At 40.2% G+C, this 17,115-nt stretch overlaps 1 protein-coding gene across 7 annotated transcripts in view; it reads right to left on the bottom strand.

The window, feature by feature from the left end:
- cfap221 (cilia and flagella associated protein 221) overlaps positions 1-17,115 on the bottom strand; it is a 60,681-nt gene that overhangs the window by 22,078 nt on the left and 21,488 nt on the right. For all 7 annotated transcript variants that reach the window (XM_061889889.1, XM_061889882.1, XM_061889884.1 and 4 more), the window contains 10 exons: positions 15,033-15,196; positions 12,299-12,399; positions 11,963-12,049; positions 11,791-11,886; positions 11,581-11,681; positions 11,402-11,505; positions 6,180-6,339; positions 5,649-5,775; positions 2,014-2,113; positions 1,792-1,879 (listed from right to left, as the gene is read on the bottom strand). In XM_061889889.1, coding sequence (XP_061745873.1) covers positions 1,792-1,879; positions 2,014-2,113; positions 5,649-5,775; positions 6,180-6,339; positions 11,402-11,505; positions 11,581-11,681; positions 11,791-11,886; positions 11,963-12,049; positions 12,299-12,399; positions 15,033-15,150 — 1,082 coding nt within the window. In that variant the 5' untranslated portion in view covers positions 15,151-15,196. The remainder of the gene's footprint in view (positions 1-1,791; positions 1,880-2,013; positions 2,114-5,648; positions 5,776-6,179; positions 6,340-11,401; positions 11,506-11,580; positions 11,682-11,790; positions 11,887-11,962; positions 12,050-12,298; positions 12,400-15,032; positions 15,197-17,115) is intronic.

Raw genomic sequence — 17,115 nt, 5'->3', positions numbered from 1 at the left:
TGGCAACACTAAATTGGCCCTAGTGTGTGAATGTGAGTGTGAATGTTGTCTGTCTATCTGTGTTATATATATATATATATATATATATATATATATATATATATACATATATATATATATATATATATATATACACACACACATTAAGGGTGTGGGGGAAAAAAAAAAACGATTCGAATTTGAATCATGATTCCCACCTTGTGCGATTCAGAATCGATTCTCATTTTTAAGAAATAGATTTTTTTTTTATCTTATTTTTTTTAATCAATCCAACAAAACAATACACAGCAATACCATAACAATGCAATCCAATTCCAAAACCAAACCTGACCCAGCAACACTCAGAACTGCAATAAACAGAGCAATTGAGAGGAGACACAAACACGACACAGAACAAACCAAAAGTAGTGAAACAAAGATGAATATTATCAACAACAGTATCAATATTAGTTATAATTTCAGCATAACAGTGATTAAAAATCCCTCATTGACATTATCATTAGACATTTATAAAAAAGAAAAAAAAAGAATAGTGTCACAGTGGCTTACACTTGCATCGCATCTCATAAGCTTGACAACACACTGTGTCCAATGTTTTCACAAAGATAAAATAAGTCATATTTCTGGTTCGTTTAATAGTTAAAACAAATTTACATTATTGCAATCAGTTGATAAAACATTGTCCTTTATAATTATAAAAGCTTTTTACAATAATCTACTACTCTGCTTGCATGTCAGCAGACTGGGGTAGATCCTGCTGAAATCCTATGTATTGAATGAATAGAGAAACCTTTTAAATCGGGAAAAAAATCATTTTTGAATCGAGAATCGTGTTGAATTGAAATTTTTATTTTTATTTTGAATCGAATCGTGAGCCCAAGAATCAATATTGAATCGAATCGTGGGACACCCAAAGATTTGCAGCCCTAATATATATATATATATATATATATATATATATATATATATATATATATATATATATATATATATATATATATATATATATATATATCCATCCATCCGTCATCTTCCGCTTATCGGAGGTCGGGTCGTGGGGGCAGCAGCCTAAGCAGGGAAGCCCAGACTTCCCTCTCCCCAGCCACTTCGTCCAGCTCTACCCGGGGGATCCCGAGGCGTTCCCAGGCCAGCCGGGAGACATAGTCTTCCCAACGTGTCCTGGGTCTTCCCCGTGGCCTCCTACCGGTTGGACGTGCCCTAAACACCTCCCTAGGGAGGCGTTCGGGTGGCATCCTGACCAGATGCCCGAGCCACCTCATCTGGCTCCTCTCGATGTGGAGCAGCAGCGGCTTTACTTTGAGTTCCTCCCGGATGGCAGAGCTTCTCACCCTATCTCTAAGGGAGAGCCCCGCCACCCGGCGGAGGAAACTCAATTCGGCCGCTTGTACCCGTGATCTTATCCTTTCGGTCATGACCCAAAGCTCATGACCATAGGTGAGGATGGGAACGTAGATCGACCGGTAAATTGAGAGCTTTGCCTTCCGGCTCAGCTCCTTCTTCACACATTTATATATATATATATATATATATATATATATATATATATATATATATATATATATATATATATATAAATAAAGGTTGGTTTTGCATAATAGGTCCCCTTTAAAGGATTCCACTGTTTTGGGAGGATGTTAAAGAAATTGCGTCAGTCACTGAGCAGACTGCACGGAAGTCAACTGTATGAACCTCTACACTACCAGCAACAGGGACATAATTTAAAAAGTGTTTAAAATTTTTAAAGAAGAAGAGGATAATGGTTGAACTTACACTCGCAGGCGATTGGTTTGCTCTTCCTTAACATTCTGTTGAACCTTTTTCAGGAAGAGTGCTTCCTTTTTCTGCCTGTTCAGCAGATCTAACAAGCACAAAAGACATTTGACTAAGAGAATGGCAACACTGGGTTTGTCTCACATAAGTTCCACAACTACACAATACTGTTGGTCCAGTATTCTGACACAGCATGTCAGGCAATCCTCCCAGTGCACTTACCCTCACTTTGGAGTTCAGGGCAAAGTTTGCTGAGGTCCTTTTGCAGTAACTTTGCCACACCTGTGTGGGTGGAGGCATCCACCAGAGGTTTTGGTGCCACCTTCAGGATAATTTGCATGTTGCAAGAGCGAGAGAGAGAAATCAATTTCTTCTTGGGGACAATACAGTAGCATATTGTAATAGCAGGCAATCAGGAAATCAGTGACCGCTCTAGGGATGGGTACCAAATGTTGTACTTTTAAAAAGGTAACAACCGAATTTACACAAAATCAAACCGTACCATATTTTGATACTTGATGTTACACCCCGTTGCACTTGGAGGGCAATTAAGCGTATTTATAGCGGGTTGCCTTTCGGTAAGGTTGCAATTTTCCATGCCAACAAAAGCAAGTATGCCTGATAGAAAGCCATCAAAAGTAAGGCTTTGCTTTTTAAAATGTGCTAAAACGATGCCAGTATACATTGGCTAGCCATATAAATGCTACTGTTAATCAATCAATCAAATTGTACTTATATAGCCCTTAATCACAAGTCTCAAAGTGCTTCCCAAACTCCCAACGTCCCCTGATCTAAGCCAACGTACGGGCAAAAAAAATGTGAAAAGACCCCAACCGGGGAAAAGGAAGAAACCTTTAAAAGGGATCGCAGACGAACGGACCCCCCTTGATCGACTGCAATGAATTTCGAGTGTGTATAATTCCGTAATTGTTAAAATAATAAATAATGTGGCAGTCCGGTCCATCAGGAAGCCAACAGTTAGTCACAGGGGGGATCTTTTTCCGGGCTCAGTCAGGTCAGCCCACAGTTGTGCGTGGAAGAGTGATTCACCGTCGGTCACTACTCAGGTCAGCTAGCACCTTATCCAGACTGGTACTTCTCCATAAATGATCCGTGGCCCTCCAGTAGACTTTCTCTCCTGTACTGGTTAACAGTAGCGATTGTACGTGGCGATTACAACAACTCCTAATTTGTTAACAAAAACTGTAACAAAGGTGTAAGTTACAATCTAACAGTTGATGTGCAATAGGTACAATACTTACAGTATGAACACTATGTTATGATTAAACAAAAGATAAGAGTGGCACATTCAACCTAATAGCAAACACTAGGGGTGGGCGTATTGATCCAAATATCTATAATATGATATCAAGAAGAGTATTGTTATCAGATCAATACTTTTTTTTTTAACAACATTGATATTTTTGTTGCAGTTTCACGACGTCATATGTCCAGCAAATGACTTAAATTTCCTAAGAGTTTTCGTTTATCCTATTCCATCTGTTCACCGCTGTCTCGCCGTCTCTCCCATTAACCCAGGCACACTTTGCTCCTCCCTGCCCTGCCATAGAGAGCAGAAGAGTCAGCACTGAAAGCAGTCTGACGGTACAGTTTTTTCATTTATTTTGCGCTACCTTGTAGTGACGTTTTAACAAAAAGGGATGTGGAGAGTAAAATATTATTTGGTAATTATGTTTGCTATTAATAAAAATGTTGCATTACTTTACATTGTTGTATTTAGGTAAGACAAATATATTTATTTGCATACAATCTTTGTACTGTGTTTTATCTTAATCAACTAACTATTGTCAAATTAACAAAACTGTTAGACCAGGACTTTGTAAGAAGTATCATAATTGATATTGGTACCGGCAATACTATCCCTACAATTACTTAGTATTGGAGTGATACCAACATTCACAGTATCGCCTACCCCTCGTCAAGACTACTCCCTGGCAACAGTAACACAACAAAGACGAATTTAAATAAATGCATACTTACAAACGGGATTAAGAAGGGTAAAAAAAAAACAATATATAACACCTGGACGGCTGAATTATATTATTATCAGCTCCCTGTTAAATGAATAAAAAAACGTTATTCTTAAACAAATATACATACGCAAAAGTACCAGTAAATAATAACGTTGTGTTTCAATTTTCCAGGTACCGTATCAGTTCAAATGAAAGCTACCCATCCCTAGACAGCTCCAACTTTTATAAAATAATGAATGTGCTTCTCTATCTGACCGACCACATCAAACATAAGGTGGACGCGGGCAAATACTGCGGCATGGTCATGCTAGACATTCAGAAGGCCTTTGACACCGTTAACCACGCTATACTGTTGGATAAGCTCAGAGCAATCAGATTCGATAAAACCTCATCGAGCTGGATGCAATCTTACTTGGAGGGGAGGAAACAGGTGGTAGAGGTGAACGGCACCTTGTCCCCTCCCCTCTCAGTAAGCTGTGGAGTCCCCCAAGGCAGTATACTAGGACCTTTACTGTTCCTAATATACGTAAATGACATGCAATCAGCATGCCACTGTGAATTGTTCCTGTTTGCGGATGACTCGGCCCTGCTGGTATCCGGCAAGGACAAGTCATAAGTAGAACAAATCCTCAGTGTTGAACTCCTTAATATTTGCACCTGGCTCGCTGACAACAAGCTATCCATACACTTAGGTAAAATAGAATCCATCCAATTTGGGTCCCATATCAACCCTTAGAAAGTCAGTGACTTTACTATAAAAGTGGGTGACATTGTTATCACCAGGAAGGATGAGATCACCTACCTAGGTTCCATTCTAGAGGCCAATCTTTCCTGTGATAAAATGGCAACCAGGGTAATCAAAAAGGTCAACCAAAGAACAAGATTCCTCTACAGAATCTCCTCTCTGGTCAACAAAAGGACCTTGAGGATTCTAGCGGGAACTCTCATTCAACCCTTTTTCGATTACGCCTGCACCTCCTGGTACCCCAGCACCTCCAAAACCCTCAAATCTAGACTCCAAACATCCCAGAACAAGCTAGTCCAGTTACTTTCAGACCTCCACCCCATATCACACCTCACTCCTACCCACTTCTCCAAAGTGGGCTGGCTCAGGGTGGAGGACAGAGTAAAACAACTTGCACTGAGCCTAGTCTATAAAATCCGCTACACCTCCCTGATACCGAAATACATGTCAAACTACTTCCTTCCTATGACTGCCATAACCATAACACAAGGGGGAGCGCCACAAACCATGTTAAACCCAGATTCCGATCTAACAAAGGTCTTAACTCATTCTCTTTCTATGCCACATCAATGTGGAATGCACTCCCAACAGGTGTAAAAGTAAGTGCATCTCTATCCTCCTTCAAAGCCGCTCTAAAACAACACCTCCAGGCAACTTCAACCCTTTACTAATACCCTCATCCATTCTCATCCCATCTCCCTGGATTATAAACAACCTAATGTAAATAATCAAATGCATTTCTAATGTATATACTTGTTCTTATGCTATCTGAACTCACTATGTTCTCTGCTGGCTGTACATATCCTATTAAGTAAGACCTACACTGTTTCAATATCCATTTCTCTGTTGATGCAATTGTTGATGACTGAAGTACTGATATCAACCAAAGCTCCTCATCCCAACCCCGGATTGTAAATAATACAATGTATATACTATGATGATTAACTTGTGTGATGACTGTATTATGCTGATAGTATATATTTGTACCATGAATTGATTAACGTGTTGAAAAACGTATTCGGGTGTTACCAATTAGTGGTCAATTGCACGGAATATGTACTGTACTGTGCAATCTACTAATAAAAGTTTCAATCAATCAATCAATGCTCATTCATTACCTTTGCTTTGACGTCATCCTTGGTGGACTTTTGTTTGGCTGGACTTTGTGTTTTACTCTGAGAAGACACCTGGATGGCTGGTAAAGATCCTTTACTTTTAGCAGACGTGCCCCGATGATCCGTCTCCCTATCCGGCAAAGGAATAATGGAATAAACATTGAAATAGATAGCGCTGTCCAGAGTAAGATTTATATCTCATAAAGTGAGCTGGAGGATTGATTAAGAAATGAATGAAAACATACATTTCTTATCTAGTATTTGGTTACTTTTTGGCTTCTTTGGCTGCACATCATTGGACACGATGCAGCAGCCACTAATAAATTATTAACTTTGGGACTGAGATAACATCAAGGTAGTGTTGTGGATGGAGCAGCTGCATGTGATGGATAGCTTCCTCTTTCTCGTGGGAACACAATGAAACATCTGATGAAAATAGATGAAGTCATGCAAGGTGATTTTCGGTCCTGCTGCTGCGGGTTTCTGGTGGACCCAAGTGAATTCAATTCCCCTTTGAAATTTGGTAATTAATACCTGAAAGCGAGGAGAGGGGCGGAGCTTCCAGTAATGGTACAGAGGTAGGATTTTGTGTTAAACTGTGTGACAACTAGCCGCACAGTGACCTGACTAGTCTCATAGCGGCAGGGTTTGAAGGTAACGGTGATCATCGCTTGACCATTGGCTGGAATCACACCTGCAGCACAAAGACATGGTCAAAAAGTTATTTAAAAAAAAACTGGAGGGTATCCCAGCCTACTTGGAACAAAAGGCAAACAACACTAGACTGGTCGCCATTAAACGACATTTATGTATACGCACACAACAGAATACAGTCAAGTCTGTTTGGAGCAACCACTCTTTGAGTTTTCAATAGCGGAACGACAGAAACAAGTGAACACTCCTGTCAATCATTCACTGTCGTTGTCTCTAATAGGCCGCTAGCATAAACACACAGAAGTGGAAACTTGTAACATAAATGAACATAATAGAAACTAACTGGATCATCCGCAAAATCGCATTACAGTTGTGATCAAAATTATTCAACCTCCACACAATTTTGGTGTTTTAGCAAGTTGGACATTTATTCCGTATTTTGTTTATAGTCATATCAAATAAAGATGTGTCAAATAGACAAATGCAACTTAAATTGTAACACTGTATTTTACAAAATACCAAAAAAGGAAATTTTTCTTAATATCTCATTGACAAAATGATTCAACACCCTAGTTACATGCATCTTTAGTACTTAGTAGAACACCCTTTGGCAGTAATGACATCCTTCAAACGTGATACATAACCGGACACAAGCTTCTTGCAAACATCTACAGGTATTTTAGCCCATTCCTCTTGGGCAAAGGCCTCCAGTTCATTCATATTCTTGGGCTTGCGTGCTGCAACTGCCTTCTTCAAGTCCCACCACAGCTTTTCTATAGGATTTAGGTCTGGCGACTGTGAAGGCCACTCCAGAGTCTTCCAGCCCTTCTTCTGCAACCACTCTGATGTTGATTTGGAGGTATGCTTGGGATCCTTGTCCTGTTGGAAGGTCCAACGTCTCCCAAGCCTCAGCTTCGTCACTGACTTCATGACATTTGCAGCTAATATATCCTGCTAGGAAATAGAATTCATAATGCCTTGAACGCGCTGGAGATTCCCGGTACCTGAGGCAGAGAAACAGCCCCAGAGTATGATTGACCCCCCACCATGCGTAACAGTAGGAAAGGTGTTCTTCTCTTTGTAAGCTTCATTTTTTCTCCTCCAGACATAACGTTGATTCATAGGCCCAAAGAGTTCCAGTTTTATCTCATCACTCCATAGAACAGTTTCCCAAAACCTTTGGGCTTTGTCCAGATGATTTTTGGCATAGTGGAGTCTATTTTTCTCGTGCCTGGTAGTGTGCGCCTTATTATCTGGGACGAAACCTGCGTTCCCCCCTCTGCAATGTCCTGTTGTAGTTCCTCAGCTGTTACCCGGGGGGTTTTCACCACTGTACGCACACAGCATCCTCTTTCTACCACGCCCAGGTAGTGTTTCCACTGTGCCTTTAGCTTTAAACTTGCGAATTATGCTCCCAACTGTGTCTCTTGAAATGAGTAATGTCTTTGCTATTTTCTTATATCCATATCCTTTCTTATGAAGAGAAATTACCTCCTCTCTTGACTTCTTTGACCACTCCCTGGACTTCACCATGTTGCAAATACACCATTGACCATCTACAAGAAGCTGAGCGTCACCTTCTTTTTCAATCAGTTTAATCGTTGCTTGTTATGGTTCTAATCACATTTACAGGTGTTTTCAACACCTGATTGAAAATACCTTATTCAAATTCTGTTCTTAAGAGTTATGATCTTCAAGGGGTTGAATAATTTTCTCAATGAGATATTAGGAGAAATGACACTGTTTGGTATGTTACAAAATATAATAGTGTAATTCAAGTTGCATCTGTCTATTTAATGCATCTCTATTTGACATGACTATAAAAAAATACGGAATAAATGTCCAACTTGCTAAAACACCAAAATTGTGTGGGGGTCGAATAATTTTGATCACAACTATAGTTGTCCCTTATCCCATTTCAGAATTTTCCTAAAGGTTTCATGAGAATGCCCCTATAATTCTTAAAGAATTTTGCTAACGAAATGACAGACAGACCAAAAGCAACAATTAAGTGACCTCCTGGAGTAGGTACCGTATTTTGCGGACTATAAGTCACAGTTTTTTTCAGAGTTTGGTCGGGGGTGCGACTTATACTCAGGAGCGACTTATGTGTGAAATTAATAACACGTTACCGTAAAATATCAAATAATATTATTTAGCTCATTCACGTAAGAGACTAGACGTATAGGATTTCATCGGATTTAGCGATTAGGAGTGACAGATTGTTTGGTAAACGTATAGCACGTTCTATATTAAGTAAAAGTACCAATGATTGTCACACACACACACACACACACACACACACACACACACACACACACACTAGGTGTGGCGAAATTTGTCCTCTGCATTTGACCCATCCGCTTGTTCACCCCCTGGGAGGTGAGGGGAGCAGTGGGCAGCAGCGGTGCCGCGTCCGGGAATAATTTGTGGTGATTTAACCCAATTCCAACCCTTGATGCTGAGTGCCAAGCAGAGAGGTAATGGGACACTCTAACCACTAGGCCTGTTAGTTATTTGAATGACTCTTACCATAATATGCTACGTTAACATACCAGGCACCTTCTCAGTTGGTTATTTATGCATCATATAACGTACACTTATTCAGCCTGTTTTTCACTATTCTTTATTTTAAATTGCCTTTCAAATGTCTATTCTTGGTGTTGGGTTTTATCAAATAAATTTCCCCCAAAAATGTGACGTATACTCCAGTGCGACTTATATATGTTTTTTCCTTCTTTGTTATGCATTTTCGGCAGGTGCGACGTATTCTCCGGAGCGACTTATACTCCGAAAAATACGGTAACTATAAAATGCTTCTACCAGGCCCTATCTTCCAATAGTAAAGAATCTTTCAAAAAAAAAAAAAAAAAAAATTAAAAAAAAAAAAATTCTTGCTCCTTATTCTATTTCTGACATTCCCTGAAAGTTTCATCACAATCCGGCCATACATTTTTGAGCTAGGTTGCGACTGTAATAGGAAAGGCTTATAAAGGGCTGGGCGATAAAACAATATCAATATATATCGCGATAGACACCTAATCGAGATTTTTTTTTTAAATAAGTTTGATAAAACGTTCACTTTTGTTTACTTTTCTTCGTAGGAAAAAAACGGATGTCGCGAAGCAAGGTTGGCTGCGTGGACAAAAGCACTCGCTCTCTGGCAAAGCAGTTACTTCTCCGCATCTTTAGTTATATTCTTCCTCTCCTTTTTGAGTGCGCTTTTTGGTTAATATTCTTACTTATTTTTGGCTCTGTGTTGGGGTCCTACCGGACTAAGCCGATGTGTGAGAAATCTACTGGCCAACATGAACCCCGCAGAAAAAGATTGCATCCACACTGGCTGCGCTCACAGGCTTTGGTCACACTGTCGATTACGACTAGCAGCTTCGGGATTTGACCTGTGCCTTCCAGAAGCTGTCGAACAATATCCGTACGCCATTTTAAACTTATTTTAAACACAAAGATATTAAATTGTGCACATTGAACCTACAGGCTGTGCTCTCCTAGGACAGAGTACACGCTCTTTACTCAGAGGAATGTGAGATGGACGTGGTTTTACGGTACGTTCAAGGACTGCGTAACCGAGTAGGACGCCACAACGCCTGCCAAATGATAATAATACATTTTATTTGCTACACATTTTTAACTGCTACAGTACCAGAATTCAAAACAATAAGAGCTTCGTCATGAAAAATGATAGGATACAAAGACTAACACACTATCAGTGACGTAAGAAACACACAAAAAATGCAAAATAGTGGCATTTCTAAAATAAGGTGTCCATTTTTTAAACGTTATTAAAAAAAATATCTCAGTCAAAAGATTCGTGTGTGTTCAGTGACGCAAAAGAAACACAAAAACATGCAAAACAGTGGCTTTTCAATTAAGGTGTCCATTTTTTTAAAGTTAAAAAAAGTAATAACTTGGTCAAAAGATTTTAGTGTGTTTATAAGTACTTTTTGAGCACACTCAGCGATTATAAGGATGGCCGTGATAGTTTTTGTCACGATAACAGTGATATGACATGTTCATGTATTTACAGCTCTGGTTCACCGCGATAATTAAATAGATCTATTGAATAACCGTGCTCGGGTGCTGAAAGAGATACAGAGTGAAACCCCATGCACCCTGATTGGAAGCAACAGACAAAGAAAATAAACACACACAGACACGGCAATTATCGCTAGCTGCGTTTCCATTACCTTTAGAAATGTGCAAAACGTAAATATCGCAACAAGAAACGGATAATAGAAACGCCCATATTAAAAAAAACCTCTCAAATATCACAAAAACATCTTTTGTGCTCTCATGAGGGTGTTTTTGAGACCTTTTGATATTGAAGTGTTTTGGAAAAGCACAATGTAAACCCCTTTTTTTTCCCGCATTTACAGGTAACTTAAACACAGAACTGGCGGGGCGCCAAAGCAGGAAAACTAGGGCAGACCAGCCGTCTTGGTCTCGCTTACAAACCGCCACCGCCGCACCAGGCTGTCCCAGGGGTCCCTTCCCGGGAATAATGGTCGACCCGCAATGAGGACGCTGCCTTTGAGCGATCACCCGCTGCCTTCGTCTTCTATTGACGTCACGACAACAGAATGGGGGATGAGATTTTAAGAGAGCTACCGCTCATAACGCAAAACACACTTTGTTGGAAACACAAATGTGCTTTTAGAAATACCGCTTTTATTTAGCGAACAACTGCAATGGAAACATAGCCAATGCGGGTTCAGTTATGGAGTTCATTTTCTTTTATTGGCCCAGGCATAGAACGGGGGGCTACTAACACAGGTTTGTTTGCATTCATATATTTGAAGGAGATAACAAATAACCATTGACTTTTATTTAAAAGGGATGAAAACAATCTTTTGTTGACCCATCTGGTCAAGTGCCAACATCAAGAGCTGACGGTTCCCAGATCCTAAACAAGGTTAGTGTGTGTAAAGTGCAGGCTTCCTCTACTAGGATGTAATAAATACACAACAGACACTTAAGTGGTTTGGAGAAAACACAGCACAGCTGCGACTAAGATTGGTTGTTTTTACTGCGCTGGGCTGGGGGAACAAGGCAGGGGGCGCTACATCAAGTTCTTTCTACAGTACCTGAGAGTGGGGAGATGGAGAAAGCCTCATTCGGCTCAATCAGGTCCACTTGGAACTCCAAATTATTGGGAGATCTGCAGCTCAGTGGAATGACATGGCTAACACTGCAAGAAGGAACACACACATGTGGATTCCTTTATAAGGAAAGTGCACGCTCAAACACAAATTGTGACACACACCTCTCTCCAAGTGGTGTAGGTGGTAAGTCAATGCGTGGCGGGACTTGGACATGGGCAGTGGAAGGGTAAGCGTAAACGGGAATTAGGAGGTTCTGGTCAGCCTTGAAAGGGGTGCAGACCGAGGGAGCAGACATGGAGGATGAGAGGGAGGCATGAGTCATGAAAAAATGGAAGATCTCAAAGCGCTTGTCGTCGCAGTCGGGCGCTCACCTCACAGTGAACCCGAATACAGTCGGAGACACGCGCCCACTCGTGGGGACAGAATCTGACCTTCACTGTGTAGGCGAGGCCAGGAATGAGCCGACACTTGATGGAAGTCAGATCAGACAAAATGAACAAAGTAAAACTCTTTAACTTACTAAGCAATTTAGAAGACGAGTACCTTTTTGGCGTAGGTTGTTCGGAAGTGCTTGGACTGGGTGGGGATGATATGAATATTCAGCACTCGCGAAGAGATGTTGATTAGTTTCTAAAGAATAGGGCAAAACGGTTCATTTAAAATTCATCGTGGGCACTTGAGAGAAGCATTTAGATATTCTCCATGCTTACATCCACATTCATCAAGCATATATGATGAGAAATTCATTTCTATTTCCTTGAACCCAAAACAAGGGGATTTTCAAATGAGACCTAATTCTCCATTTAATGCTTTCTCGAAATTAAGAAACTGGAATAAATTACAGTGCAACACCAAATTGGAGTGTTTTTTTTTTCTCACCACAATCCTCGCGTAGTCCTTTTCCAGCTTGAAGCCGGTGAAATGGATTTCAGGAGGATCCACTTCGATGAGGCTGTTGCTTTTCTCTTTGAAATAGACTTCTATATTTGGTTTAAAAAAAAAAAGAGAGAAATACATGAGTTGCATTGTACAACGTTGTGTTCCCTTCTGTTTAGTAAACAACAGTACGGACGGTGGAAAAACCTAAAAAATAACAAAATGCACCCAATGAAATGTTTTATATCTTCATGGAATACAATAGAATGGACTTTATTGTCAGTATATTTGCATATAACAAGATTAAGGACTCCAATTTAAGGTGTGGTAGTGGGAACAAATAAGGGATAAAAAATAAATTACACAAGAGGTAATAAAGATAAAACTAAGAATTGAAATATACAAACTTCTATCTAATAAAACTAATAACCAATAACTATACAAATATACAAAACACTATACAAATACCAAATATACTTCATACTGGAGATCGAGGATACAGTTTTTTTTTTCAGGGTCGATAACGATTATTAGTAGACATTAATTTGTAGTAAAAGTTAGCTAAACATAATAATTAAAATAATGGATTAGATTTTATATCGCGCTTTTCTATTATTAAATACTCAAAGCGCTCACAGAAAAGTGGGAACCCGTCATTCATTCAAACATGGTGGTGGTAAGCTACATTTGTAGCCACAGCTGCCCTGGGGTAGACTGACGGAAGCGAGGCTGCCAGTTTGCGCCTCTGGCCCCTCTGACCATCAACTATCATTCATTCATCATTCATTCACTAGTGTGAGCGGCACCGGGGCCAAGGACACAACGGCAGCGATTTGGATGTCAAGAGGCGGGGAGCAAACCTGAAACCCTCAGGTTTCTGGCACGGCCGCTCTACCCACTATGCCATACGGTCACAACTTTTTTCCTACGACTCTTCCACAATGTATATATCTGTACCTTATAGTCTGATGCAGCTAATTGATGTAAAAATATGTTTCTTCTCAAATTCAGTGAGTGCCTCTTATATACAGGTGTGCTTTATAGTCCGTAAAAATATGGGACGTCAGTAAACAGCTGGACAAGGCTTTAAGTTTTAAGGAAACATCAGAACCGTAACTACCAAAAGTTTTATGTGGCGCAAATGTAGTGTTTCTTCGTGTTTCTAAGAGGAGCATCGACTTTTTCATTTCAAAAAATGGGAAATCTCCTGTGAAAATGTATGAAAATACGGGATTTCTTTACATAAGAATAACTCACCATTTATATCAGTTTATGGATTGAATACATTGTGAGGATTCCTTGTGAGGAACCCTGAAATATTACCAACATTTAATTAAATAATTCTAGGCTCCGTCATGGAGCTTATTGTTGAGACATTTTTCAAGCTGCATGATTTCTTCCTGGATCTTACAGAAAGTATAAGAATGTGTCTGTCAGCTGCTGCGCTATACTTTTATAGTATAACATATCTACTATTTGGCAAGATATTTTCACGATTTTTGTCAGGGATATATTTTCTGTCGTCCTCATGTCCATCCATCTCTATCGGGTTATTTGATTGAATCAAGGAACCTAAAGCACCGCATGCTTTTTTAAAGAGCCCACGACGAGTGTTGCGTACGCAGGCTTGTTGATCGACTCGATATCTGCAGTAGCAAAACGATAACAGGAAGATGCCAGGAAAGAAGGACAAAAACTGGATAACCTGGCAAAAATTGGAAGTTTTGACAGGTAAGCAAGAACTCAAATAAATGGCTTGTCAAATTTATCAAAGCATATTTTCGGGAAAATTATTGTTACTGAAAGTATGTTTTATTCTTAAATGGATAAATTCCATCCATCCATCCATCTTCTTCCACTTATCCGAGGTCGGGTCGCAGGGGAAGCAGCCTAAGCAGGGAAGCCCAGACTTCCCTCTCCCCAGCCACTTCGTCTAGCTCTTCCCGGGGGATCCCGAGGCGTTCCCAGGCCAGCCGGGAGACATAGTCTTCCCAACGTGTCTTGGGTCTTCCCCGTGGCCTCCTACCGGTTGGACGTGCCCTACACACCTCCCTAGGGAGGCGCTCGGGTGGCATCCTTACCAGATGCCCGAACCACCTCATCTGGCTCCAAATTACCCGAACCACCTTATGTAGCTCCCCTCGGGCTTTAGTAAAAATTTATTTTTTTCTCATGTAGGGCAAGCGGTTATCATTTATCTATGTCAGTGATTCTCAAAATGCGGTACAGGGAACCAATAGTGGTATGCACCAATGAATCACATAAATATTCAAACACAGTGTTACTGTTCAAACTGTGTTTAATGTTACAGTGGCCAAAAAATGTTAAATATACTTATTAAATACAACTTCTGCCTTGTTTTTAATGAATACTTAGGCCTACTACGCTACTGCATTTTGATGTTATGGTGGTATTTTAATTTTCCTGAAGGAACTCTGCTGAAGGAATAAATAAAGTACTATCTATCTATCTATTTATCTATCTATCTATTTATCTACTTGGAGAGCCAAGTGTTTTCTGAGGTGGTACTTGGTGAAAGACGTTTGAGAACCACTAATCCAGGTCACCAATTAGGTATTTTTTAAAATACAAAATATTGGTATCGATGTTTATATATTGGACCTGCTGATGTAGTTGTACAACAAAAATGGCTGATATTGATATACGTCAAAATGCAAAATATATGTGCTGATGACTGGCCCGGCCAATAATTGGTGGATCTCTACTTCATACATACTGGATTCCAGTAGATGGTTTGGCACTCTGCTCCCTCCTTTCTCTACCAGTTGTCTCAGAGGTGGCGGTGTTCCACTTCCGAGGGTGTCTGCGTGCAGCAGCGGGGCAGAAAGCGCCATTCTCCCGGGGTTCAAGGGTCAGCCAAACGACAAAGGCGACAGGCGGCTGGAAGACAGATGAGCAGGGGTCTCAAACTCAATTTACCCGAAGGCTGCTGGAGGGAAAGTCTGGGCCGCATGAAGTATTTATTTCAGAACCATGTTTCAACCACCTGACTAAATGTGTTAAAGGGGAACTGCATATTTTTTGGGATCCCTATGCAAGACAAGAAAACATGTTTTTCTTTTTGTATTGTAATTTGTAAAATATAGCAGGTATAGGTGGCTAACAATGCCACTAATGAGAGCACACTATTGTGCCCATAAAGCCCTCTAAAAAACATCCAAAAACCGCTCACAATACTCAATTTACACCTTGAGACCCAAATATTAACCAAGTATTAGCAATATTGTTATTATAAGCGCTAACGCAGACATTATTTTTGATCACACAGTGCCTCCGAGCTGGTGAAAGTTAATTCTAAATGATAAATCATGCTTCTCACCTGGATAGTAGAAGGATGATTTTGAAATACAGTATATATTTGACGCATGATCAGATAATATTAATGTTTACAATATATGCAAGTCATGCACTAATCATAATTCTCTGTCAAAATTGATCAAACTAATTCATTTAGGTAAAAGTTTAAGTAATTGATTATTTTTTTTAAATGATTCATTTTTTAAAATGCATTTATTTCTTTATTTTTAATCATATTTCATTTTTAAGTACTTTAATGACACACGTTATTTCCAGGCTTTCGCGTGCCAGATATATGACGTGGCCGGCCAAATCGGGTCCGCGAGCCTTGAATTTGACACCTGTGTCATTACATATTTCACAATTAGCCACCAAGAGTGCACATGCCACAATTACACTTACACCATGAAGTTAAATAGCCACGAAATATATACACTATATTGCCAAAATTATTAGGCCACCCATCCAAATGATGATAATCATGTGTCCTAATCACTTGGCCCGGCCACAGGTGTATAAAATCAAGCACTTAGGCATGGAGAATGTTTCTACAAACATTTGTGAAAGAATGGGCCACTCTCGGGAGCTCAGTGATTTCCAGCATGAAACTGTCATAGGTTGCCACCTGTGCAACAAATCCAGTCGTGAAAAGTCTTCGCTCCTAAATATTCCAAAGTCAACCGTCGGCTTTATTATAAGAAAAAAGTAAAGCGTTTGGGGAACAACAGCAACTCAGCCACAAAGTGGTAGGCCACATTAACTGACAGAGGGGTCAGCACATGCTGAAGCGCATAGTGCAGAGAGGTCGTCGACTTTCTGCACAATCAGTTGCTACAGAGCTCCAAACCTCATGTTACCTTCCAATTAGCCCACGTACAGTACAGCTTCATGGAATGGGTTTCCATGGCCAAGCATCTGCATCTAGGCCATACGTCCCCAAGTCCAATGCAAACCGTTGGATGCAGTGGTTTAAAGCAGTGGTCCCCAACCACCGGGCCGCGGCCCAGTACCGGGCCGTGGCCCGATTGGTACCCGGCCGCAGAATTTTTTTTTATTCATTTTTATTAAAAAATATACAATTTTCTTTTTTTTATTTTATTAAATCAACATAAAAAACACAATATACACTTACAATTAGTGCACCAACCAGAAAAACCTCCCTTTTTCATGACAAAAACGTCCCTTTTTCATGACAAAGAAAAAAAAAAAAAAGGAGCCCCACACGCCCCAGGGCCGCGGGACAAATTATTAAGCGTTTACCGGTCCGCGGATACAAAAAGGTTGGAGACCACTGGTTTAAAGCACGTAGCCACTGGACTCTAGAGCAGTGGAAAAAGCTTTCTCTGGAGTGATGAATCATGCTTTTCCATTTGACATTCTGATGGACCAGTCTGGTTTTGGAGGTTGCCAAGAGAACGGTACATTTCAGACTGCATTGTGCCAAGTGTGAAATTTGGTGGAGGAGGAGTTATGGTGTGGAATTGTTTTTCAGGAATTGGGCT

Source organism: Nerophis ophidion, linkage group LG27 (genome assembly GCF_033978795.1).
Source record: "Nerophis ophidion isolate RoL-2023_Sa linkage group LG27, RoL_Noph_v1.0, whole genome shotgun sequence".
In the NCBI taxonomy this organism is placed as follows: Eukaryota; Metazoa; Chordata; class Actinopteri; order Syngnathiformes; family Syngnathidae; genus Nerophis; species Nerophis ophidion.
Note: the sequence above shows the minus strand (reverse complement) of the source record. Positions and strands in the feature narration are given on the sequence as shown.